Source organism: Globicephala melas, chromosome 20 (genome assembly GCF_963455315.2).
Source record: "Globicephala melas chromosome 20, mGloMel1.2, whole genome shotgun sequence".
Classification (NCBI taxonomy): Eukaryota; Metazoa; Chordata; class Mammalia; order Artiodactyla; family Delphinidae; genus Globicephala; species Globicephala melas.
In genome coordinates this window covers 9072858-9098878 of record NC_083333.1, presented here as the reverse complement: position 1 = coordinate 9098878, position 26021 = coordinate 9072858, and the positions used below count along the sequence as shown (strand labels likewise).

The following is a 26021-nucleotide window of genomic DNA, read 5'->3' as shown; positions in this document are numbered from 1 at the left end:
TCATCGCGGTGCGCGGGCTTCTTACTGTCGCGGCCTCTCTTGTTATGGAGCACAAGCTCCAGACGCATAGGCTCAGTAGTTGTGGCTCACGGGCCCAGTTGCTCCGTGGCATGTGGGATCTTCGCAGACCAGGGCTCGAACCCGTGCCCCCTGCATTGGCAGGCAGGTTCTCAACCACTGTGCCACCAGGGAAGCCCATACCTGCCTTTTAATTGAGATGTTTAGACCATTTGTATTCAATACACTTATCAGGATGATTGAGTTCAAATCTACTATCTTCTTATTTATTTATTTGTTTGTTTTTATTTTTGGCTGTGTTGGGTCTCTGTTGCTGTGCGCAGACTTTCTCTAGTTGAGGCGAGCGGGGGCTACTCTTTGTTGCGGTGTGCGGGCTTCTCATTGTCGTGGCTTCTCTTGTTGCAGAGCATGGGCTCTAGGTGCATGAGGTTCAGTAGCGTGCAGGCTCAGTAGTTGTGGCACACGGGCTTAGTTGCTCTGCGGCATGTCGGATCTTCCCGGGCCAGGGATCGAACCCATGTCCCCTGCATTGGCAGGCGGATTCTTAACCACTGTGCCACCAGGGAAGCCCCTCTACTATATTCTTGCTTGTTTTTTGTTTGTCACATCTGTTCTTTGTTCCTTCTAACTTCTTTTGGATTGAGCTGGTTTTGTTTTTGTTTTTTTAATGATTCCATGTTATCTCCACTATTAACTTTAAAGTATATCTTATTTTTTTAGTGGTTGCTTTAGGGTTTACAGTAGTTTACCTTCAAATAATTTCTTACTGGTTGCATTAGGGTTTATAATATACACCTTTAACTCATCGTGGTCTGTCTTCAAACAGTCTACCACTTCACATATAGTGAAGAAACATAGGTTTTGTATTTTTATTCCATCATCTTTTGTACTGTTGTTGTCACACATTTTACTTTTACATGATATAAACCTCACAATACATTATTTATTTTGCTTTAAAAGTCACATACTTTAAAAGGGATCTTAAAGTGAGAAAACAATAGCTTTAATATTTAGCCACATATTTACCATTTCTGGTGCTCTTCATTCCTTTGTATAAGTTCAGGTTTGTACCTGGTATCATTTTTTTTTCCTGAAAAACTTCCCTTAATATCTCTTGTAGTGCAGGTCTGCTGCTACAAAATCATTATTTTGGTTCGTCCTGCCAAACCAAAGAAATATTTACTTTGACTTCATCTGTGAGATGAATTTTTCTAGGTAAAAAATTGTAGGCTGAGAGTTTTTTCTTTGTACGCCTTAAAGATATTGTTCTTCTGGTTTGCATAGTTTCTGCCATGAAGTCAGCTGTCATTCTCTGTTACTCTTCAAAATGTGTCTCTTTCTCTGCCTGCTTTTAAGATTTTTCTCTTAATCACAGCTTTTTAGCGTTTTGATTACGATGTGCCCTGGCGTGATTTTCATTGTCTCTTCTGCTTGACGGCTTAAAGAGCTCCTTGGAGCTGCACATTTATAGTTTCCATCAAATTTGGGATGTTTTTGATCATTATGTCTTCAAATAGTTTTATGCCCCCGACTAGGACACTTCCACTCTCACTGGTCAGAAGACAGAATATTCTCAGAGTTCTTTGTGAGCTCCAAGAATTGTTCTGCCTACTGCTTTTTGACAGTTCTTTCCTAGAACCAGGTAGTTTCCTATCTAGTTTCCTCTCACATTTGTGTAGATCAGTATTCAGCCAAATACTCATGAGGAACCCTCTGTAGATATCTAGAGAGGTCTCCCACACACCCCTCTCTCTGTGCCTCTCTCTTCTCTGTGATATTGTGTCCCATAAGTCCTAGCTGCCTTGACTTCCCTGAACTCTGACCTCTGTCTCCTCAGTTCATTAAAACTGGACTTGGATTTCCACTCCATGCTGTGCAGGCTGGAAATTGTCTCCAGATAGCCAGGGCTATTGGAAGGCTCACCTGGTTTATGTCCCTTCTTTCAGGGGTCATCGTCCTGTACTACCTATTGTCCAATGTCTGCAAACCATCGTTTCATGTATTTTTCCAGGGTTCTGGTTGTTTAATGTAAGAGGGTAAACCCGATCCCTTTTACTCAGGCTTGTTCTGAAATGGAAGTCTCTCATGTGTTCTGTGTTTATGAACTTCCTTTAACACCTTTGGAGACAACCTGTTTGTGTGAGTAGTAGGAATGTGAATTGCATCTCTTGGTGGCTTGGTGGGTAGGTGGCCCAGTACCACTTTTGTGCTCAGCTGCAAGCTGGCCTTAAATATAATGGCTAAGTTTGAAGCCAGAGAGATTTGTGTTTTGGGGTCTGCAGTTCTTGCTTCAGTAAGGCACATTACTGGGGAAGAAACTTATCTGCAGGAAGTATTAACTGTGCTTTTTGTGCCTTCTTTTCCTGCCTGACATCACCCTTCAGTGAAGGACTACCAGCTGGTCCAGAAAGGAGGAGGACCGGAATGCAGCAACTCTCAGGCCCAGCTGAGCCAATACTCCCAGCACTTTGCCTTTATTGCCAGTCACCTTCTGCAAACCAGCATGGACAGCCATTGTCCCGAGGCAGTGGAAGCAACTTGGGTCCTGTCCTTGGCCCTCAAAGGATTATACAAAACACTGAAGGTAGTGGTGAGCTTCTTCTATTTGCTAATGAATCTGGCTGTGATTTAACACCTGCAGGGTATTAACTAGAAGGACATACCGTCTGATTTCAATGGATGGTTAATCATAGGATCTTGATTATTTTTAGAAATAATTGGCACCTTGCACAAGGATAACTTTAAGGAAGAAACAGAGTTTTCCCAATAGTTGGTTCTCTGTAATTTTTCAGTCCTGCCTCATGGAACCAGGTACCACTACCTAATGGGCCCATAACCTTGGAAGATGAGAAGAAAAATTGACTGAACAGTTTCTCACTTGCCTCTGAACCACAGTCCCTTCTGGTTCATCCTAGGAAAAATACAATATCTTACGGGATCTTGGAGCAATAGGTTTGGCATTTGGTGTAAGAGAAGACAGACAAGTTAAAGAGCTGGGCGATAATTGACATGGAGATGGGAAGCCTTGACTTGTGGGGAACATGATTCTTCTACCATCTGAGGGGCATCGATAGGGAGGATCTTTCCAACAGAACTAGCCATGAGAGAAGGATCTCATTTGGAAAGTTTATGCGTTCCCTGACTTTGGCAACACTGGCGAGGAGGCCGTGGAACGACTCAAGCACCACAAGGAGATTGGATTAGATGGCATTTCAGCTCTGGCCCAGCCCTGAGAGTTTATATTTTTAGGCTTGAGACAAGACCACACATCTGCTGTTTGTTGATTTCATGGCATTTATCACAATCTACTATTGTTTCAATTGTTTACATTACCGTAGGAAAGAGAAAATAAACTCCCTGAGGGCAGAGACCATTTCTGTCTTTGAATCCTTCATTCTGTAAATATATGTCTATTTGTCGAGCACCAGGGGCCAGATGGAACTGAGTACATAGTGTTGAACTAGAAAGAATGTCCCTGCTGTCATGGAGCTTTCAGCCTAAACTGCAAGGGAGACAACAAAGAGCCTGCAAGGAAATCCACCATGAGTCAGAAAGAGCCTTTCTGAGGAGGTGAAATCTGAGGTGATAAATAAGGAGTCTGGGCAGAGCATTACATCCTGGGAGAGGTCAAACTCCAGGCCCGGTTGTCAGGGAGCAGAAGGAACTACCTTAGGGATTCAGGAAAGTGCCGAGGAGGAGATGAGACCACAGAGACAGGCAGGGAGCCTGCGGGACCTTGTCAGCTATGAATAGGGACTTGGATTTCAGTCTGCAGGGCAGTGGGAAGCTTTTGGAAGGTAGAGAGCAGGAGAGGGACATAAAACCTCTGTTCTTAGCACAGGACTCAGCACGTAGAATGTACGAAGCTTCAGAAATACTTGTTGAGTGAATGAATTAGAGAGCGAACACACTTAGGTTATGGCTCAGGTTCAGAGTTTCATCCTCCCCGTTGACTCTGGAATTTTCACCAGAAGGTGAACTTGGGCCACTAGCTGAGACTGGGCTGTGACAGAGGCCTGCTTCTCCCCGAGTGACCCTTACCTTCTTCACTCTGAGGCAGTTGCAGATCATTCTTTTTCTGTTTGACAGGCTCATGGTTTTGAAGAGACCCATGCTACCTTCCTTCAGACTGATTTGCTGAAGCTGCTGGTGAAAAAGTGCAGCAAAGGGACCGGCTTCAGTAAAACGTGGCTCCTCCGGGACCTGGAAGTAAGGGACCAGGGTGATTCCTGCTGCTGCTTCCTGATGCAGATTTACTGGCCTGGGAGTTAGAACCACGAGTCAGTTACAGCTGGTTCTGCCCTGTGTACTCTCATCTGGTGCAGTTGTTAAAACAGTGTCTTATATTTGTCTTCCTTTTTGGAAATAGAGATTATGACACCTGTCCTCCCTTGTCAGGGAAAATGAATTTGATGTTTGTTCAAAGAATATTGGAAGAGAAGTATTTTGTGGAAACACACGGTTGACCATTTATATCATGGTAGTAAATCTGCCCTTGAATTATTATTTCCCTTTAAACTTCCTTTGAGCTAAAATCAGTTCCTAAATTTGTCCTCACTTATGTTTATTTTATGTAGGATTTTAGTTGATAATTTTCATTTTATTCCTTTTCGCCATAGGCCTTAGACTTTTCTTAGTGGAATTACTGTGGTTCCCTGGGGCGTTTCTGTGCCAAGCGTCAGCTTCAGGTCAGAAAAGGCTGCTGCTGTATGGGGGTGCTCAGGTGGTCATTCTCAGTCACGCAGAGGCCTGAGCTCCAGGAAGCAGCTCTCAGTTGCCACAGGAGGATTTGGTTAGGTTTTAGGAAAGTACGCTGAAACATATTAATGGATAACCTGGTGAGCATTTGAGCTCTTGTTCTTTAGGAAATATTTTTAAGTAAATTTTTTTTTACATTCAAAAACTTATATTTTTTATATTCAGAAAGTTTGAAAAATAGAAAAGAAAGAAAAACCCCAAATTTCATCCACCCCAAACACAGCTACCATTAGTATTATGTGTATTTCCTTTTTCTAATTTTTTTCCTTCTGTGTTTATATTACATACGTAGGTTTAGATTGTACAATGAGGCACACTGTTGAAATGAATTGAGGTCATGTGATGGCCACTTTTCTAGGCTGCTAGGTAGTTTTCATAACGACCATCTTTAATGGCTGCAGATGATCCATAAAGATGAATTTCAGGTTTTTTGCCATTATTAAATGCTTCATTGACCATATCAAGAGTATAGCTTTTTACACATTTTACATTATTCCCAGAAGATGAGTTACCAGGTCAAAAGTTATGAACATTTGTGTAGCTCTTTACATTTCACCAAAATGCCTTCTAAAAGGATGATAACAACTTACACCATCAGTGGCAAAGTTAAACACGAAGGTCCCGTGTAGTTTTTATTTTTTTATTTTTTTTTTCAGTGTTCTTAAAGTCTTTTATTCTATGCACATATTTTTACAAAATAGGGTAATGCTATATAACATGGCTTTTCTCTAAATATCATCTAACAAACGCTTTTCGAAACCAATAGAAATTTGTCATTATTTGTAAGGAATGTTCCTTTGTGTGAGATATGCACTAATCAAACTCCTACTGTGGGAAATTTAGCTTGTTCCCAGTTTTTTTATTTGTTTGTTTTTTTGTTTTGTTTGTTTTTTTACATCTTTATTGGAGTATAATTGCTTTACAATGGTGTGTTAGTTTCTGCTTTATAACAAAGTGAATCAGTTATACATATACATATGTTCCCATATCTCTTCCCTCTTGCGTCTCCCTGCCTCCCTCCCACCCTCCCTATCCCACCCCTCCAGGCGGTCACAGTCCCTTGTAGTTTTTAGTCAGCATTTCTTTTATTGTAAGTATGGTTGAACATGTTTTCATATTTCTTTACTAATTTTACATTCTTTTTGTGAATTCTGATGTCTTTTAAAAGGTTCAGTCAGATATTTTCTACCCTTTGAGGGTTAAAGATCTCACCCACTAAACACTCATGTTCCTGCCCTGCCTGATTTTCTTTCTGTATAGATATTGTCCATCATGCTGTACTCCTCAAAAAAGGAGATCAGCACTTTGGCTGAGCATGGAGAGCTGGAGCTGGATGAGCGAGGTGACCAGGAGGAAGAGGTGGAACGGTCAGTCAGCAGCCCGGGTGAGCCGGAGCAGAAAAAGCTGGACCCTCTCGAAAGCCTGGATGAGCCCACCAGGATATGTTTCTTGGTACGTTCTTGGGTCACGGTGTGGACTGAGGAAGGGACTCTAAGGAATGGATTCTCTTTGGCTTGGGCTGTGTTTTAGCCTCCATGTGAAAATGCTTCAGACTGATGTCCTGAGAATGCGCTTCCTGAAGACTCAGTCGGTATTGTGCAGAATTCGTCCAGAGGGATGGAAAAGCCCTATTACAACAGTAGTTCTTAATGTTTGGGGGGTCATGGACCCAAAAGCTTTAGATCGTTTCTCCCATAAACTATACTTGCAAATAACTTTTGTAAAATTTTGCATGTAATTTCAGGCCTGTCCATAAATCCCCAGGTGACAGTCTGTCCTCACAGTTTCTCAAGACACACTCCTACTTTCCCTGAATAATCCACTCTTCCTCAGAATGATGTGAAAATGGGCAAGGGCTTGGACTTCAAAGGGTCTAACTGTGTGAAGAGTAAACAGAGTATGGGGTGGATATAAGGAAAGCAAGTACAGTTTTTAAAAACCTCAAAAGAAAGTCCAGTACTTAGATTTATGTGCCACTTAACAAACTTGAGTGCAAGGCAGCTGCTACAGAGAAGCTAGCAATGAATACAATTTGGTGGGTTATTATTGACTATTAACAGTACATTTGTTTGCATGACTTTTTTTTTGGTGTTTCCATGTTTTATATCTTCCTTTGAATTTATAACAGTAATGCAGATTTTACAGTCCATGTTTTAGGGCTTATAATCTTTTTTAATTTTTTTATAATTTTTTATTTTTTTGTGGTACGCGGGCCTCTCGCTGCTATGGCCTCTCCCGTTGCGGAGCACAGGCTCCAGGCGCGCAGGCTCAGCGGCCATGGCTCACGGGCCCAGCCGCTCCGCGGCATGTGGGATCTTCCCGGACCGGGGCACGAACCCGTGTCCCCTGCATCGGCAGGCGGACTCCCAACCACTGCGCCACCAGGGAAGCCCAGGGCTTATAATCTTATATACATGAAGTGCCCATGTGATGTTTTTAAATTATAACTTGTGGTAACTTTAGGAAATAATTGTTTTATCACTTTTGAGGTCAGATCATCAATAATGTGTTAATGCAGTTTAAATTGTCTCTCTTCTACTTCCTCCTTGTGGCCTTCAGATGGCTCACGACGCCCTCAATGCCCCTCTGCACATTCTCCGGGCCATATACGAACTGCAGATGAAGAGGACCGACTCTTTCTTCCTGGAGGTTCAGAAGAGGTAAGGGACATTTAGATACAGCCAAAGTGTAGTGAGTGAGGCAACAAGTAAGGGCGGGACTCTGTTTACCTCCTGCCAACTAGATCTGGGTAAAAACTCCTGACAGGCCAAAGAGCAGTTGGTTTTCAGTTCTTCATAAAGCGACATGAAAGCTGGCTGTGCCACACCGCATGGCTCATCTTTGAGTTGTGTTGTGTGCTTCTTCTTTAGGAAGAGCTTTATATTCGCAGTCTGCCTCTTAGAGTAAACTCGTTGTGGGGGCAGAGTTTTGACACAGACGCCAAGGTCTCTCTCCCATGTCAGCCCAGGGAGCAAACGGTGCAGAGCAGGACCTTCTGGTACATTCTCGTCAAAAGTGTCCTTTCGTTTGTTTGTTTTTTCACTTCTGTACATTATTTTCATTTTTTTTTCTTCAAGGATTATTACAAAATTAACAATATACCCTTCCTCTTGGCCAGGAAGTTCAGAGCTAGTTCTCGGGCCCAGCTCTTAAATTTGTGGAGAACTTTATGTTTCTGCAACTAATCTCCTCCTCCATCCCCCACATCCTAATTTTGACTTCCTATTCTGATTTATATCCAATTCCAATTTAATTTTCTTTTATTTCATATTTCTATTTTCCCATATGTATTTCTTATCTACTGCCTCAAATCCTTTGTGAGATGAGGCAGGGTTGCATCAGTTAGGACACAGAAGTATCATGGTCAAGGAAGATGGAATTTGTTTTCCCTCTCACGGCACAGTCCAGAGGTAGGCAGTAGCCTATGGTGGGTGGGCGGTCTGCTTCACAAGGGACCCCGCACCCCCAAGGGTGCTGTCCTCATCTGTGTCCTCAGAGCTGGCTCCCCGACACCAGCTCTTTGTTCCAGCCCAGGGGAAAGGGGGAAGGTGGGGAAAGGAGCTCATCCTTAACCCAGTTGTTTGAGAGCAAGCTGCGGAAATGGCACACGTTACCTCACTGGCCTCCCGTTGGCATGACCCTAGTTGCATTGCTGCTAGGAGGACTGGGAACTATGTCTCCAGCTGGGTGATTGTGTATCTTGCTAAAACTTCAGGGAACTTTGTTTCTAAATGAAAGGAAGAATGGATCCTAAGGGATGGCTTGCATCTCTGCTTTGGGCACGTGGGCATGCGTGCACGTTTGTGTGCCCGTTTGTGTGCACGTTTGCGTGCACGAATAGATGAACACTGTGAATCTAGTGTGCGAAATATGGAACGTAATAATGTAATTGCAAAATAACAGGAAAATAACTCGGATCGGCATTTCTGCAAGTTTCACTGCAGGTTAAACTCTTGCCTTTCTGTAACTAGGGTGCCCAACTTTGTGTTTCTTCCTTCTCTTCAGGTTTGACGGGGATGAGCTCACCACTGATGAAAGAATACGGACCCTGGCTCAGAGGTGGCAGCCCAGCAGGAGTCTGAGACTGGACGAGCAGAGCGCCAAAGCTGTGGATACAGACATGATTATCTTACCATGCTTGGTATGTTGCCCCACCTGGGAAGCAAGGTGTCTGCCCTGCCCCCACCCCAGTTGTGAGGAGGCCAGGCCTCTGTGACGGTGGTCTTTGGGTTGCAGTCCCGGCCCGCACGCTGTGACCAGGCCACCACGGAGTCAAACCCTGTGACCCAGAAGCTGATCTCCAGCACGGAGAGTGAACTGCAGCAGAGCTACGCCAAGCAGCGGCGCAGCAAGAGCGCCGCCCTCCTGCACAAAGAGCTCAACTGCAAGAGCAAGAGGGCTGTGCGCGACTACCTCTTCCGCGTGAACGAGGCCACAGCAGTCCTGTACGCCCGCCATGTGCTCGCATCCTTGCTCGCTGAGTGGCCAGGGCACGTGCCAGTGAGCGAGGACATCCTGGAGCTGAGCGGCCCTGCCCACATGACCTACATTCTGGATATGTTCATGCAGCTGGAAGAAAAGCACCAGTGGGAGAAGGTAATTAGGCAGCCGGGCTGGGCTCTTACCCCACTTGCTCCTCCTCTGTGTCCCTCCCAGCCCCCCGCTGGGGCGTTTGAATAGGCTTCCTCTAGGGAGTGCCTTCCTGGAGTGAGGTTACCTGTGTGGCTCTACAGCCCTCCTGACAGGTGTGAACGCAACGAAGGCAGGGTCAGGTCGCTGTTAAACTCTCCCAAGTACTGGCCTGGAGCCGAGCTCATGGCCTAGGCAGACTTGGTGCTCAGGGAGTGTTTGATGTAACAATCCACGAAACCTACCCTTGCAGTTTTCCTTTTTTGTTTTCAGACTTAAGAGTCTAACTCTCCTTGGTAGCCTGTCTCTTCTCATGTTCCCTAGGGTCTCACACAGTGTGAAGTCTGCGGGACAGGGTTAATTATGATTCTGACAGCCTGTTCCCGTAATACAGGAAGCCTTCCAGGAAGGTTTACGTCGTCTGTTTTCAACCATGGTTTCTAGAATGTCTACCTCAGGTCAGACACTCTGCCAGCACTTACACCTGTGTTACGTTGTGACCCAGGGAGTTTTATTGGTGAAGAAGTCAAGCCCGGGAGGCTTGTCCAAGGCTCCCAGCTTCTGGGTGGCAGACGTGGGGTCTTACCAGAGTCTGTGCATTCTCTTAAGTCCAGTGCTCTAATTTTTTTTTTCTTTGGCCACACCTTGTGGCATGTGGGATCTTAGTTCCCTGACTAGGGATCAGACCCGTGCCCCCTACAGTGGAAGCACGGAGTCCTAACCACTGGACTGCCAGGGGAGTCTTCAGTGCTCTAATTTTAAGTTTCAACTTGACAAGTGGTGACCATCTTTTGTTTTGTTTTTAAATCACATCTTCGACTTGGTCTTTTGAAGTAGTGCTGGGTTACCAAACTTTCACAGGACTGGAAGCATCTCTTCCACTTCCTTCTGTGTAGAACCAGGGGACCCACATAGCAGAACTCAGGAGCCCTGGGCACAGTCTGTAGCTGAACTACAAAGTTTTGTCACCATCTTCCCATGTTTCCTGCCTGTGTCCCACCAGATACTGCAGAAGGTGCTCCAGGGCTGCCGAGAGAGCATGCTAGGCACCATGGCCCTGGCTGCCTGCCAGTTCATGGAGGAGCCAGGAATGGAGGTGCAAGTGAGGGAGTCGAAACACCCGTATAACAACAACACCAACTTTGAGGTACGATCCAGGGTCGGCCAGACTCGCCCAGCCTCAGGGTACGCAGCTGGCAGGACCTGCAAGGGTTGCTGAGTAGCGTGAATTTCATCAACTCCCACTGTGGCTCTTTCTGCCTGGACAGACATGGCCTAGAATGTGCTCCCGTGGTCTCAGCAGCAGTCCGCCTCCCTGAAGCCAGTCCCAGGAATCTATACAAACAAGTCGTTTCTTCTCCCGACCTTGTTTTAATAGAAAGCAAGGGGCCACCCGGCCCTGGAGGAGAGATTCCTCTTCCTGCAGCAAGCTCCTTAGAGTGAGGCCTTGGTGTCTCTGGCAGAGACTTTGAGTGTGGATCTGGGTTCAGCCCTCACTCTGTCCATCTCCTGATGACCTGGCCACACCTTGGAGTCTCCCACCCCTTTGTTTAATTACCCAGAACTGAAAAGCCGCATCTCTTCCTTCCTTAACTCTGTACGTGGAGAGATATAGGAGTTTGGATGAGGCAGGAGGGTGGTGGCCTCAGTTATCCTCATTGACCTAATGCTGCTTGCATTTCTTCATCTCTTTTCAAAATGTTGGTGCTGTCGTTCTGAGTAGGTGACGGCCTGTGGCCACAGTGGTGGGCGATAGAGAAACTAATCCAGGATATGGTTGTTGCCAGCTGAGGTTTTGTTTTGCAGACGTATAAACCTCCTCACTCTCTACCTTCTAAGCCTCTTTTCTTCCGCGGCTCCTAGGCTCTGTCCCCACTCCCTCAGCCCCACGTAGACACACCTAGTGAGCTAGCGAGTTCTACCTCAGAGCCCTCAGAGTGATCACCTTACCTTCTCCACTGCCCTGACTCCTCCCCTTCCCTGGGTCCCTTCCTCTGCTCCTCTCTGATCCCCCACTGCTGGCCTGCCCCGGCCCTGGCCTTGCTGCACACCAGCTGTCACAGTGATCCTGGTACAGCACAAACCTAACCTAGGCTTTCTCCTGCTTACAACCTTTCCAGGGCTCCCCCTGCTGTCCAGACAAGTCTCAACGCTTCATTTTAGCACACAAAGCCTTCTGCATCTGTCCCTGCCAGCCTCTCCAGGGTCACGTCACCCCTGTCCGCATCTCCCAAGCATATGTGCACACAGAGCTCACCCTGTACCTCAGACACATCAAGCTCCTGTTACTCCCTGAACATGTCAGGCTTTCCAGTCAGTGCTCTTTCCTTTGCCTGGAATGTACCCGCCAGGTGCTCATCTCTCTCACCTGCCTCCTGCCATTCCTTCCTCCTGGACAGGCTGCTCCTGTGCCCCCAGTCTCCACAGCAACCCAAACATCCCTTCACTGGGACTCTTTTCTGCCCTCGCCTCCCCTCCCCTCCCCCCACTCCTGCGAGCTGTGCCCCAGGCCGCACAGTGTGCTTCCTGCCGTGTTTGCAGCCATGTGCGTTCTCCCCGACTCAGCTGGGCTGAGAGCTCCTGGAAGGCAGGAGCTGTGACTTACCCCTTCTTACGTGCCCAGTTTTAACTGCAGATTGGCACAAGGAAGCCTTCGGTCACTGTCCAGTGCCCAGCGATGTCAGGAATGTCCTTGTTTCCCCTCCTAGGATAAAGTTCACATTCCTGGTGCAATCTACCTCTCAATCAAATTCGATCCTCAGTGCAATACAGAGGAGGGCTGTGACGAGCTAGCCATGTCCAGCAGCAGTGACTTTCAGCAGGATCGACACAACTTCAGCGGGTCTCAACAGAAATGGAAAGATTTTGAGCTTCCAGGTAGTAAATAAGTACTGAGTTATACAGACTCTTAACGTTAAGTACCTAGAAGGGAAATTGTTGAAGGATTTAAAACTGTGTTGAATCTGTCTCAGTGGAAAGCGCTCACTTGCCTTTCCCTGTTGCTGCAGTGTCCTGACTTGTTTTCTGATTCTTGTGTGCCCCAGGAGATACTCTGTATTACCGCTTCACCTCTGACATGAGCAACACCGAGTGGGGCTACAAATTCACTGTGACAGCTGGGCACCTGGGGCGATTCCAGACAGGTGTGTGCTCTGGTCTTTCTGTTTGCATGATCTCCCGGCCCGGGACACTCTGGGGTTCGGTGCCATTATGTCACTGATCTTTGTTAAAATCAAAGCAGGTACTTTTCTCTGAGACTTCAACAAATATGTCCACAAGGCCCACGCATGTCCCTCGTGAATGTGCTGGAGTTGGCAGGTTGTAACTTCTAAAGAGCCATCTGTCAAGGCCTAGGAAAGATGCTTGTTCTCTTAGAATTTGCCAGGGCATTCTGCAAAAAGGAAGAACTGAAAGTGTTCCTATGTTGCTTTTACATAAGGCATAATTTCAGGTGAAATGTAAATGATCACAGTGGTTTCCTCCTATTCATTAAAACTTGAGCAGTTTACATTTTTCAAATGTCTCTGTGTTGTGGGGGTTGCCAGGATTCGAGATTTTGAAGCAGATGCTGTCAGAGGAAAGAGTTGTGCCGCACCTCCCGTTGGCCAAAATTTGGGAATGGCTGGTGAGCGTGGCCTGTCGCCAGACTGGTCATCAGCGGCTAAAAGCCATCCACCTACTCCTGAGGATCGTGCGATGCTGCACCCACAGGTAAGCTGCCTTCTGGATACGAGTCCCTTGCTGGGTATTTGTATTGTGAATATCTCCCCCCACTTCGGGGCTTGCCATTCACTCTGTTAGTGGTGTCTTTGATGAGAAGTTTCTAATTTTAATGTCTTCCAGTTCATCACTCATTTCCTTTATGATAGAGCTTTCATTGTCCTATTTAGGAAATTTTTGCCTTATTTGACCTTGGGGTCATGAAGATAAAGCTTGATTATTTTTTCTTCCATATTTAGATCTACAGTCCACATGGAATGAATTTTAGTGCATGATTTGAAGGGTAGGGTCAAACTTTGCTTTTTCACATGGATCTCCACTTAACTCAAAAGCCCACCTTTCCCCTCACCACACTCCAGTGCCATCTTTGTCACAGAGAAGGTGTCCACATGGATCCATCCCTGGTTGCTTTTGTTCCATTGGTCTTTTTGGTTATCTTTGTGCCAGTACCACACTTAGATTTTGTAGCTTTATAGCAAATTCACGTTATCTAGCAGTATAAATCCTTCAACTGGTTCTTCATCTTCAAGATTGTCTTGGCTATTTTTACCCTACATGTCCATGTAAATTTTAGGATTAGTTTATTTCTTTCCCCCCCACCAGCTTTATTGAGGTGTAATTGACAAATAAAATTGTAATGTATTTAAAGTATAGAAGGTAATGATTTGATACATAATACATTATACATTGTGAAAGGATTCCCACAATCGAGTTAACTAACACATCCATCACCTCATATGTTTACCTTTTTTTGTGGTATGTGACAACACTTAAATTTCACCCTTTTGCTGAAATTTGCCTTTCAGCAAATTTCTGTTATGTGTTATAGTATTGTACACTATTATCAACTATAGTCACCATGTTGTATAATAGATCCTCAGACCTTATTCATCTTGTAACTGAAAGTTTATACCCTTTTACCAGCCTTTCTCCATTTCCCCCACTTCCCAGCCACTGGCAACTACCATTCTAACTCCCCGTTTCTATAGGATTGACTTTTTTTTGGATTCCACATAAAAGTGATACTGTGCAGTATTTGTCTTTCTTTATCTAGCTTGTTTCACTTAGCATAATGCCCTCCAGGTTCATCTGTGTTGTCGGAAATGGCAGGATTTCCTTTTTTCTCATAACTGGATAATATTTTATTGTGTATACACACCACATTTTCTTTATCCATTCGTCCATTGACAGGCATTATTTCCAGACATTGGCTATTAGGAATAATACTGCAATGAACATAGGAGTACTGATAATCTCTTTGAGATAATGATTTCATTTCTTTTGGATATACCCAGAGGTGGGATCGCTGGATCATTTGGTAGTTCTAGCTTTAATTTCTTGAGGAACCTCCATACTGTTGTGCATAGTGGCTGTACCAGTTTACGTTCCCACCAACAGTGCACAAGGGTTCTCTCTTTTCTCAACATCCTTGCCAGCATTTGTTTTCTCTTATCTTTTTGATGAAAGCTATCCTAACACAGGTGAGGTGATATCTTATTGTGGTTTTGATTTGCATTTCCCTGATGATTAGTGATAATTGAACACCTTTTTATGTACCTGTTGGCCATTTGTATGCCTTCTTTGGACAGATGTCTCTTTAGGTCATTTGCCTTTTTTTTTTTTTTTTTTTGCGGTACGCAGGCCTCTCACTGTTGTGGCCTCTCCCGTTGCGGAGCACAGGCTCCGGATGCGCAGGCTCAGCAGCCATGGCTCACGGGCCCAGCCGCTCCGCGGCATGTGGGATCTTCCCGGACCGGGGCACGAACCTGTGTCCCCTGCATCGGCAGGTGGACTCTCAACCACTGCGCCACCAGGGAAGCCCTGATAACATTTTTGATATGTTTATTTACTATTGTTTTTAATATGGTCACACAGTACTACATATACAGTTTTTAAATGTTTACATTTTATGTTGCGTATCTTGCTCTTTTCCACTTAACGTTTATCTTGAGATTTTTTCCGCTGTCACTGGAAGTTTTTAACAACCATTTTTAAAGATGTGCAGTTGATTTACATGAATGTGCTTGAGGATATCCTTTTCCCCGGAGTCCTGGTTTGAAGTTGAGATGCTGCCCCTTTTTTTTATTTGCCATTGGTGAATATTTGGGGCTGTTTTGGGGAGTGTGAGGTGACTGGAACTGTCCTGTCCTGCCTTTACTGGATGGGGGGGCGGGGAGTGTTGGAGCTGCAGTGCCCGGCAGCTACCCTCCGTCTGTCTGACATCTGATGGGTGTGATCCCAGCAAACCATACCCCTCTCCCACAGCGACCTCTGTGACCTCATGCTGTTGAAGCCCCTGTGGCAGCTCTTCACCCAGATGGAGTATAGCCTGTTTGAGGACGTGACACAGCCTGGCATCCTGCTGCCCCTGCATCGCGCCCTTACCGAGCTCTTCTTTGTCACTGAGAACCGCGCCCAGGTGAGGGCCTGTCCTGCCTCCCCACCAGGTTCCGGGCCTCTGCTTCGTCTGCTGCCTGGGGCCAGCCCTGGGCCTCAGGTCACAGCCCTCTGAGAGCCCAGGGTGTCGTGGGGGCTTGGCAAACCCGCACAGGGAGACAAGCGTGGCCTGGGGCCCGGGGTTCCCCTCTCTCCCGCCCCAGGGAGCCAGGCCCTCCCCTTGTTTGCTCAGGCCTGGTGCCAAAGGGGGAAGGAAACTGCCCTGGATCGACCCTTGACAGCAGTGAGTTTGGGAAAATAAACCAACAGGTTCTTTCTTCTTCCTCTTTTCCCTCCCCTCAGCACAATAGACTCATTGACTGTGAGAGATGAAAGGGCCTTTCAGAACTCTTTAGCTTAAGCCCTCGTTTTATAGTGAGGAGACTGCGGTGAGTCAGGACACCTGGTTCCCCACCGTCCTGCTCCTTCCATGGCTCCCAAGGAAAGCAGGCAGTGAGATGTCTGGCAGAGTGGGCAGCAGTGTCCCACCCGAGTCTTCTGGGGCCTTGGGTCGTGGGTCATGGGTGGGTGTCCGCTAGCAGGTGGCCTCTGACAGCTGCCCTCCGCTCTTTCCGCAGGAGCTCGGCCTGCTGCAGGATTACCTGCTGGCCTTAACCACCGACGACCACCTTCTGCGCTGCGCGGCGCAGGTACGCCCTCCCCGGGCGGCCGAAATTCCCCCGGCACCCGTGCAGACTCCACCCCAGCTTTACACGGAGCTCTGTTCCCAGTCAGCCACTTCCTACTGGTGTCACAGACAGCAACGGAGCCCCATTTATCAGTGTCGTTCGTATTAAACTGTGGGGTCAGTAGACACTAGCAAGAATTTGTGGCTTTTAAACCAGAACAACCAGTGCCTTAAATTTATAGTTTGGCTGATCCCTGAAGTTTCCATAGAGGATTTCAGATATTTTTGGATGTAACTTTCTTCCCTGGTAGGAGAACTCCTCTCTGACAGCTATTGGGTCTCAGGGCCCCTTTGTGCTTTTAAATTACTGAGGATCCCCAAAAGCTTTTGTTTATGTGCGTTATATATATTGATATATACTGTTAGAAATTAAATTAGATTTTAAATTTAGAAATTAAGTTAGAAATTAAATGCTAAACACTTATCAATTTGTTTTTTAAAATAATCTCATTCTATTTAATACTACAGTTGTGAAAAACAACGGTATTTTTCAAAACAAAATAATTTTTGAGAAGGGTAGAGTTGTGTTCCATTTTTGCAGATCTCTTTAATGTCTTCCTTAACAGAAGACAGCTGGATTCGCAGATCTGTTTCTGCTTTCAGTTGTTCTATTATCACACAGCAGCCTCTGGAAAACTCCACTGTATACTCGTGAGAGTATGAAAGTGAAAAAAGAGAAATAATGTCTTGGTATTATTATGAAAGTTGTTTCCACGACACGGAGCCCCTGAAAGGGTCTGGGGAACCCGCAGGCTCCAGACTACATTTTGAGAACCTTAGGCTCACAGACTCCTTGAACATCGTAGAGTGTGTGGTCTGCGTCCACAGTGGACAGATGGGGACACGGAGGCTCAGAGAAGGGAAAGATTTGCCCGCAGTCTCACTTGAGGGGCATCCAGCTGGGACTCCCGGCCAGCGCCCTGCACTCTGTTCCTGGCAAGTTTTCTCAGTGAACCTACGGTCCTCCTACAAAAAAGGGTCAGAGTGCCTGCTTAGAAGCGGGCTTCCCCATCCACTACAGAGGGGTTTGTGTGAATCGTCCTGACCCCGAAGGCAGAGTGGAAACTCCCTCCCCTCCCGACGGATGCCTGCCAGCCCTGCCATCACCACCCGTGGTGTCCCGAGGTTTCACACAGTGAAATCTTGACATTTGACCGTTTTGACACCGGAAGCTTTGACACCGCATCACATATTGCTGTGGCTCCTCCCTCACCTGCCGCTGTGTCCGGTCTCCTAATCCTCATTCTGACCCTCCCTGCAGCCTGTCCACTTTGCTGGACCAGCGCTCTGCTTCTTCTCCCTGCTTCCGCCTCTTCCTTCCCCAGCCCCTGCCCCGGGCTCCTGCTGCCTTGGCTTGGAGACCAGCCTTGGCCTGGCTCCAGGGCGTCTGTCTTCCCAGCATTGCTTCCCGGGGGGGGGGCCCCCACTGGCTGTTTGTTTCTTCCCTTCTGCACTTTTGTGCTGCTGTCCCCATTCCCTAAACAGCTTTCCCAGACCCCCCAGCAGATGTGCCCTCTGAGCCCCCAGAACTGCACCTGCTCCTCTCTCGGGACAGTGATGATTCTGCCTACATTTGGAGTTTCCATGTGGACTTTCTTGATAGCTTTGTCCTTCGCTCTAGACCGTGGTCCCCCTGGTGAGGGGAACAACATCTGGCTCGCGTCTGCCTCTCCCCTTCCCTCCTCAGGTGCTCAGCTGAGGGTCTTGTTCTGTCAGCAGTTAGTGACCCAGCAGGTGACCGGTTCTTGACGTTGGTGATGACTCTTTCTCCCTCCACAGGCTCTGCAGAACATTGCTGCTATCAGCCTGGCCATCAACTACCCAAACAAGGCCACCCGCCTCTGGAATGTTGAGTGTTAGCCCTTGGTATGGTGTGCATGGAACTAGCTAATCTGTCCACAAGGATCTTAGAGCAGATGTCTAAACTCATTCGGGAAGATTCCTGTGGCGTTGGTGCCTGGCTCTCCTTGAGCTCCCCCTTCCACCCCAACTAGAATGCCAAGCCGCCATGTCTCCGAGAACTTCCCGTGTCACAGGCCAGGCACCCGCACGTACCATAGCATGTGAGAATAAGCAGACCAGTGCAAAATTATTCAGAAAGGGCAGGCAGCAGGCCCTTGAGAAGGTTGTTCAGAGGCCAGCCTCCTCCAGGGTCTGTCCCTGCAGAAGCCACAGCCCCAAGAAGACCTGGCTGCAGCCGCTCTGGAAAGGAATCTGTCTCCGTTGAGCTGGAACTGCCTGCACTTGACCTTCAGGGGAAGACAGGGTCTGCCCTGAGCCACCTTTCTCAGCAGGACCTCCAGCAGCAGCCTGGGAGCTCCTCCTTTGCTTTTGCTTCTTGAGACTGGGTCATCCAAACCAAAACCAGTGAGAGCCCCTCGGGGCTGCCACCTGGTCCCCACCATTCAGTACGGAACCCACTGCCGCACTGGCCCCCTGCATAGCCTCGGCCGTCCCGGAGAAATCCTTGGTGAGAACAAGTGCCCTTGGGAACAGCCAGCAGGCCGCCGTGCACGTCCACCCGTGCCCTGCTCCCAGCACAGCTGCGTTGTTTTAACATATTTCGGTTCCCACCTCATGTTCTTAGAAAGAACCACACCAACTCCCTTGAGAGAAGCTCGGGGGCCTGACCAGTGGATCGGTCATTCCGGGGGACAAACTGGTTTGTGTGAAAGTAGCAGAACTTGAAGAATACTCTTTAGCTTCTGTACCTAAAGATTTGAAATGTAATCACAGGATATCTTACCTTAGAAGTAAAAACAAACAAAACCCCATGATTGTATTTCTGCTCCACGGTCGTGGTAGTCCATCACGTCCACCTCTGGGACTCTCCGTGGTTACTTGGCTGTCACTTGTCTGGCAATAACTACATTAGTTCTAATGAATGCTGTTTTCCACATTTTTTTTTAAATGGTTGTAGTCTTGCTCTGAAGTGCTGATTACTATTCTCTTTCCAAAGCCACGCTTTGGAGTGTGAGGCTGGGTTGGCACCTGTGCCATGGATAAGCCTCAGTGGGACTCGCCATTTGAAGAATGTTTGAGCCAGCTGCCATTTAAGGGCGGGGGTCTGGGCCCGAGCATGTCCCCCCACACAGGGCCAAACCCAAGGAAGGCTCATCATACCCAGGGCCAAGTTGAGCAGATCAGCACTGCCATGGCCTCGGAAGCCCCCTCTGCAGGGCCCAAGACTCCTGGTCCCAGGAGCATCTCACCACAAGAGCACTTTTGCCTTCTGGGTCAGGAGGCCAAGGTGCAGCGACCTTCTGCAGCCCTAGAATTGGATTCTCAGCCCAGCCCCAAGCTGCATGTGGAGCCATTATGGAGGGAAGAATTCAAAGGAGACAGAAACAAACAGGACAGGTCCTGAAGCTCGGTGACCTGAAGCCCATCACCCTGGTGTCGGAAAGGCCCGGGCATGGCCTGGTGTCCCACGGTGTTGAGGTGTGAGGCGCTGCTGGCTTGGTAGAAGCCGCTTTCTCATCTTTTGTTCTGCCTGCATCCCCAGAGAAGGGCCTACACTCCGTACCACCCAGACCCGGGTGGGTCTCGCAGTGAGGAGGGAAATCACAGAGAAGCGCCGTGCTTGGGAGGAGAGGTCCCTACTGCGGGCTCGGGCTCACTGAGGGGCTCCACGGAAGGTCAGCATGGAGATGGTGCACTCACTGCTTACCCTCGCCATGCCCCCCACCTCCCCGATACCCCTCCGTGCCTCAAACTGACAGCAGCCACCAGCTTTGCTCCCCATGCTCCCTCCTGGAAGATAAACTGTAAATAAACTCTGGACTCCTCATAGCTTCTCTGTGTACACCACCCTTGCTATTCTGGTCTCTCTGTGTTCAGTTTGCACAGAATAAGCCTCGGTTTCCCCTTCACACACAACTGCTGCTCTCTCCTGGGAGGGCCCTGCCTGGCCCAGCTCCCCTGCATCGCACCCGCCTCTGCTTCCAGCCACTGGGTGGCGCCGCTGAGCCAGGCCCCGCTCCCCTGGTCCCCAGCTGGGCCAACAGCATCCGAAAGCGCGATTTCCATCAAGACCAACATCCCTCTGATCCTTCTTAGGCAGGACTGCCTGGAATGAGATAAAACTGGCAGGAATGAAGGTGTTGTGGAAACATGTGCCTAATCTATAAAGAAATCTGTTCCAAACCATGTATATTGTACAGACAGACGCTGTTCCTAATGAGGAGTGACTTATTTTCATCATCGTTTTTAATTTGTTTTCTTACAGGTTTACGATTTTGAATTTTTCTTATTTGGTTGAAGGAAAGAATTTTGATTATATCAGCTGAGTAAGTTCAGCCTGTATAAAGGATGTTAAGTTGTGGGTAAAATATGCAAATGAAGAGAAATATATTGTACAAATTCTATATAAAAAGGTACACTTGTGTGTGGGCTTTTCTTTTTTTCCTTCTGCCTCTCTTATGAAGATGATACCTGGAGTTTCTATCAAGTCCATCCTGATGAATTTCTAGAATCCCACGGCCTCAGGGTAGAAAGGAATCAGAACGGTTCTTAGCTCCGATACCCCTCCCAGCTGCACCTCCTGCCTTGACTATAGCCGTGCAGGAGATGCCCCTCCCCTCGGGCTTATGGTCTGGGGGGGCTTATGCTCAGCCCCTGCTCCCTGGGCCTGTCCGTCTGCACAGCTACTCAGAGGTTTGTGCACATACACGCTCTCTCCCCGGTCCGCTCCTCTCCAGCCACACACCCCAGCTGCATCCCAGGCACCCCTCACCTCTTGTGGCTCACAGGACCTGCGTGCAGCCAGCTGAGGGAAGGAAGGCAGGGGTCTCACGGGGCTGCTACCCATCCAGGGCCCGGTTTCCTCCTTGCCTGCCTCTGGACCTGCTCCTGACAAAACACGAGGCCGACGTCTGCCCATCCTGGGGTCTTGCGCTTCCTCCCTCACATCGCTGGTTTGCCACTTACTGCTGTGCCCCCTTCTCAGCCACTTTCCTAGTGCTGAGGGCTGTCTCATGAATTAGAGAAGAGAGACTTTGGTGAGAGCTGGATGTAACCAATCTTCGAGGCCCGTCTGTTCCGGCCTGAAAGCATCTTGACACATCCCCCCTAAAGCCCCCAGACTGCCTTCTGAGGAATCCGGGGCCAGGACCCAGGACCCAGACTCAGCCCTCATCATCCTTGAGGCCAGAGAGAAAACTGGATCAGCGTGGGGCTCAGCAGAACTGGGTGCTCCCAAGGCCTGTGCAGCCACTGAGTCTCCCTCTAGAGCCTGTGGGTGATGCTTTCGCCCTCTCCTGTCTCACAGCGTTACCTAAGCAACATTGATTGCTTGGGCCTTTACTCCAAAAAGTCGGCCTGGAGAGGCTGGCTGTGTTGTGCTCTGTCCGTCTGAGCCCCGTGCTGCTGCTCTGACACTGCTTTTGCTTGGCTGGAAAGGCTGCCTGCTGAGATTAACCCACGAGTAAACAATAGAAGGTCACAGAGGTCAATAGCAATCTGAACTCAAGCCTTTTAGAACGGAAGGGAGACACAGTTCAACCAGCCAAGCCTCCTCATTTGAGAAAGAACTAGAAGCTGTGAGAGGTCAGCTTGAAATCGCACAGGAAGTGGTGGCAGAGCCAGACCAGCTCAGTTCTTCTGACACACCAGCCCCAAAGCTGTCACCGTGGTAGGCACGCGTTCATTCATTCAACAAACAAATTTACTCAACCAATCAGCAGTAAGCCACCTGGTTAAAAACCCAGGCTCTGGCTTTAAATTCTGATGTTTTCAAGGATTTTAAGCCCCCAGTGTTTCCTCTTCATATACTAAGTTCTCCAGTCTGCATTTTAATTAAAATGGTAATTTCTATTAAAAACAAAAACAAAACCAGCCTCCGGATTGAGGCCAAATGTAAACATGGCCCTGTGTGCCCTATATGGTGGACCCTGTCACTTACTACCCTTTCCCACCCACTCCCCTTCCCTGCTAACAGAATCCAATTTTTTTGCAGGTGGTGACTGGAGATACTTTAATCTCAAGAAAGATAGGACCTTACACTAGCTCCTGAGGAAAGTCACGATTGGTTTAAATCCGTCTCGGTAATCTCATTTCTATTTGCTGAATGTTCACTTTTCCAGCCCCTCCCACAGTCAGGGTACCTGTGTGACCCAGTTCTGGCTAAAGAGAATTCAGCTTAAGCCTGTTGAGAGGCCTTGGGGAAGGGATTTTGCCCTGGCCCCCACTTGTTCCTCTTGACTGTGGTGAGAGAGCACCATGCTTGGCACTCCCGCAGCAGTCTTGCTGCCACGGGGCAACCTCCAGAAGTGCGTGCGTGCGTGTGTGTGTGTGTGTGAGAGAGAGAGAGAGAGAGAGGGAGAGGGAGAGGATGAGAGAGAATATGTTTGTTGTTGTGCGGTCTCTTCCAGCTGAAAGCAATTCTGACCCAAGTTTATGCAACAATTTGGCTCCAATAGTTCGAAAAAATGTCGTAGTTCTGTCTCATCACGTCAATACGAAAGGTATATGGAAAGCAAATATGTAAAAATCCCCGAAATAAAATCAAAGAGACTTCTGGCAGTGTCCAGTCAAGCCACAGATGACATTAAGCTGCAGCCATTGCCAAGTTGTTATTCTCCTTTCTAGGGATTCTCGGTACGGAGCTTTGCTCATGCTCAGTGAAGTGCCAGACTAACTTTGGAGGCGCTGCCCTGGATTTACTGGGATTTCTTCAGTTGCAAGTTAAACCCACTCTAAGCTAACTTAATTTAAAAGAGAATTTATTGACTTACAAAACTGAAAAAGCCCAAGTTGCATCTGGCTCCAGGCAAAGCTGGATTCCAGGTCAGTCTGTCTGTCTCTCCCCCTCCCTCCCCTGCTCTGCTTCTCTCTTGGGTTTTCACAGAGGTGAAGGTGAAGAACCAGGTGATGGTTCTCCCCTCCTTTCCAACCTGACCACTGCCCACCACTGACTCCCCGGTGGCGACAGCCTCTCACTGTCTCTTCATGTGATGCTTCCCTGAGTTGTTAACTGATGTTTTCTAGCCATGATTTAAGTTCATGTTTACAAAGCTACTTGGGAGACCCATGAGTTTGCAGGTTGTCAGCCCAGAACTGCTGAGCAGCACAGCATCCATGACAACTGGGCAGGAGATGTGCCGGGAGAGCCCCACAGAGGTGTGCTGTGGGTCACACCAGCACACCTGCTCAACCACTCAGCTACCCTGCCGGGCAAGATGCCCCTCATCCATTAGTGGTATAGACGTTTCCCATACAGAAGTGGAGAAAAACATCCAAAAACAACCGATCTAAAAAAAAGGTTACATGGAAAAGAATGAGCACGGGTATACCAAGCAGATGAGACCAGAAAATCAGGGTCATTTAGTATTAGGCAATGCAGTTCAAGACAAAAAATTTAACTGGACCAAATGTCATTTTATGGATCAATATTTTCTGCGGATAAAGAGTGTAATTTGTGGGACTTCCCTGGTGGTCCAGTGGTTAAGACTCTACGCTCCTGATGCAGGGGGCCCGGGTTCGATCCCTGGTCAGGGAACTAGATCCCACATGCCGCAGCTAAGAGCCTGCATGCTGCAACTAAGACCTGGCGCAGCCAAATATATATATATATATATATATATATATATTTTTTAAGAGTGTAATTTGCAGTTAAAACAGTTTTCTGTACGAAATCCCACCAGAAATTACATAAGGCAAGCACTGCTAGAAATGTGTGGAGAATTGAGCAATTGTAACGGAAGGTAGGTGACATCCTTCTCATTTACCAGCAGGTTATTTGAAAAAAAAAATGAACAGCAGAGTTGTAAGGAAGCTTTCATGACAAAGCTCCCCTTCGCCGAGACTGCCCATGGAGAGAGAACCTCCTGAGAAGGAGGACAGTTGACCCTCCCAGACCTTGACTCTCCTAGGCCTGTCTCCCGTCCCTGAGGGTCCCCTTCCGGGTGGACCATGTCATGCTCCCTGGGGGCCTTGTGCTCCCTTTGCCCTGCAGGCTGGGTATGGACATAGGCCTTCCTCTTACTGCACATGACACAACCAGGGCTGGACTGGGCAGCTCATCAAGGCTTGTCAGATGGTCAAGGCAGAGCAGGCAGGAGCCACAGCACAGCCAAATCTACCACAGGTGACTGGCTAGCTCTGGTCATCAGTCAAAGGATGGGAGGAAGTGCCCTTCAGGATTCAGAAAGGACAGAAGCTACCTTTTCCTCTCTCTAAAGCACCTTATACTGGGATGGATTGGGAGTTTAGGGTTAGCAGATGCAAACTATTATATGTAGAATGGATAAACAACAAGGTCCTGCTGTATAGCACAGGGAACTATATTCAGTACCCTGTGATAAACCATAATGGAAAAGAATATGAAAAAGAATGTGTGTGTGTGTGTGTATATATATATATGTATATACACACACACATACATATATGTGTGTGTATATATATATACACATATATATGTATAAATAACAGAATCACTTTGCTGTACAGTAGAAATTAACACAACATTGTAAATCAGCTATACTTCAATGAAATAAATTTTAAAATAAAGCCCCTTACACCAGCCCCTGCTCCAAGTCCTCACTTTCTCTCCCAGGTCCAATTCTTCCCAGGCTGATGGGCAGTGGGAATGTCTAGTTCCTACAGGGGCACCTCCACTCAACTTCCCATCATGCTACTAACAGGCTGGCTAGACCACAACACAATCACCCACCGTCTCTCTGTTCAAGAGTCTTACAGCAGTTAATAGCACTGCTCTGTTCCTAAGTAAGTGTGGGTGCGTACCTGTGCTTGTGTGTGTACATGCAGATCGTGCCCATAGAGAAGGCCTTCTTTTCCAGTGCTCATGGATAATTCCTAAAAATGGATCCTATTTCGGGCCATTGTATTAGATATGCTGGACATCACATCTCTTCCCATATAATCTTTCTAAGGGAACCTGACCCCATTCCTAGCCCAGCTGGGGGGGGGTGGTGAGCAAGTAACCATCCATTATGGCCACAGGTGATTGGATCAGGAGTGAACACCTGATCCAACTTACGGCAATCAGACCCTTTAGGAAATAAGGATTTTAGGACACAAAAAACTGTGGCAAACTGTGGATCTAAAGAGTTACGTAAAATTGGGGTTGGTGGTCATGTTGAGCCATGTTCAAGTGAATGAAACTAATCTACAGAGTAGATATTGGAGCAGATGAAAAGAAAGAGGTTCAGTAAGAGATTCCCAGCCCTAGAGTAGCTTCCTGGTTCTTTCTTTTTCCTCTGAAGTCCAGCTATTGTTCCTCCACTTCATTTCTGTGAGAGTGTTCCCCTTTTTACTTGACTTAATGTGAGTGGGTTTCTCAATAAGTATTTTAAAAACAGAAATTGGGTGATGGAAATACTCTGAAATTAGATCATGGAGATGGTTGCACAACGTGGTAAATACACTAAAACTACTAAATTGTGTTTGACTTTTAAATGGTAAATTTTATGTTCTATGAATTATATCTCAATGAAAAACTTAAAGCAGAAATTATATGCCGTTAAGACCAGATGTTATTAACAAAAGGTTTAGAAATCTAGCCACCAGAACGAGGAAACGGAAGGGAAGGGAACTATCATAGGTCATTCTTTGGTGAAAAAGAGAATCCACACTGCAATTACTATTTTGAAGTTAATGACAGTGAAAAAATATAAAAATTGTGCATGTGGAGGGTGGTCAAAGCTTTATTCAAGGAAAATCATAACCATAAGTGAATTTTTACTAACATAAAGAAAGCAGAATTAAATGAACTAAGTGTTCATGTCAAGAAGTTAGAAATCAAAAAGCAAAA

General features: G+C 47.2%; 1 protein-coding gene and 1 non-coding gene across 5 annotated transcripts in view; both read left to right on the top strand.

The window, feature by feature from the left end:
* Positions 1-20628, top strand: part of ZZEF1 (zinc finger ZZ-type and EF-hand domain containing 1) — a 113431-nt gene extending 92803 nt beyond the window's left edge. For 2 of the 4 annotated variants that reach the window (XM_030861721.2, XM_030861716.2), the window contains exons 43-55: positions 2403-2602; positions 4108-4227; positions 6037-6228; positions 7336-7436; positions 8782-8917; positions 9013-9372; positions 10409-10552; positions 12114-12282; positions 12450-12548; positions 12951-13116; positions 15391-15544; positions 16140-16211; positions 18029-20628. In XM_030861721.2, coding sequence (XP_030717581.2) covers positions 2403-2602; positions 4108-4227; positions 6037-6228; positions 7336-7436; positions 8782-8917; positions 9013-9372; positions 10409-10552; positions 12114-12282; positions 12450-12548; positions 12951-13116; positions 15391-15544; positions 16140-16211; positions 18029-18109 — 1994 coding nt within the window. In that variant the 3' untranslated portion in view covers positions 18110-20628. Of the gene's footprint in view, positions 1-2402; positions 2603-4107; positions 4228-6036; positions 6229-7335; positions 7437-8781; positions 8918-9012; positions 9373-10408; positions 10553-12113; positions 12283-12449; positions 12549-12950; positions 13117-15390; positions 15545-16139 lie in introns of all 4 variants that reach the window. The other 2 variants (XM_060290362.1, XM_030861714.2) reach the window with 2 other exon arrangements.
* Positions 20629-23674: 3046 nt separating this feature from the next.
* TRNAR-CCU (transfer RNA arginine (anticodon CCU)) lies at positions 23675-23747 on the top strand. The gene has a single exon. It is a non-coding gene; the product is annotated as a tRNA-Arg (tRNA).
* Positions 23748-26021: the final 2274 nt, after the last annotated feature.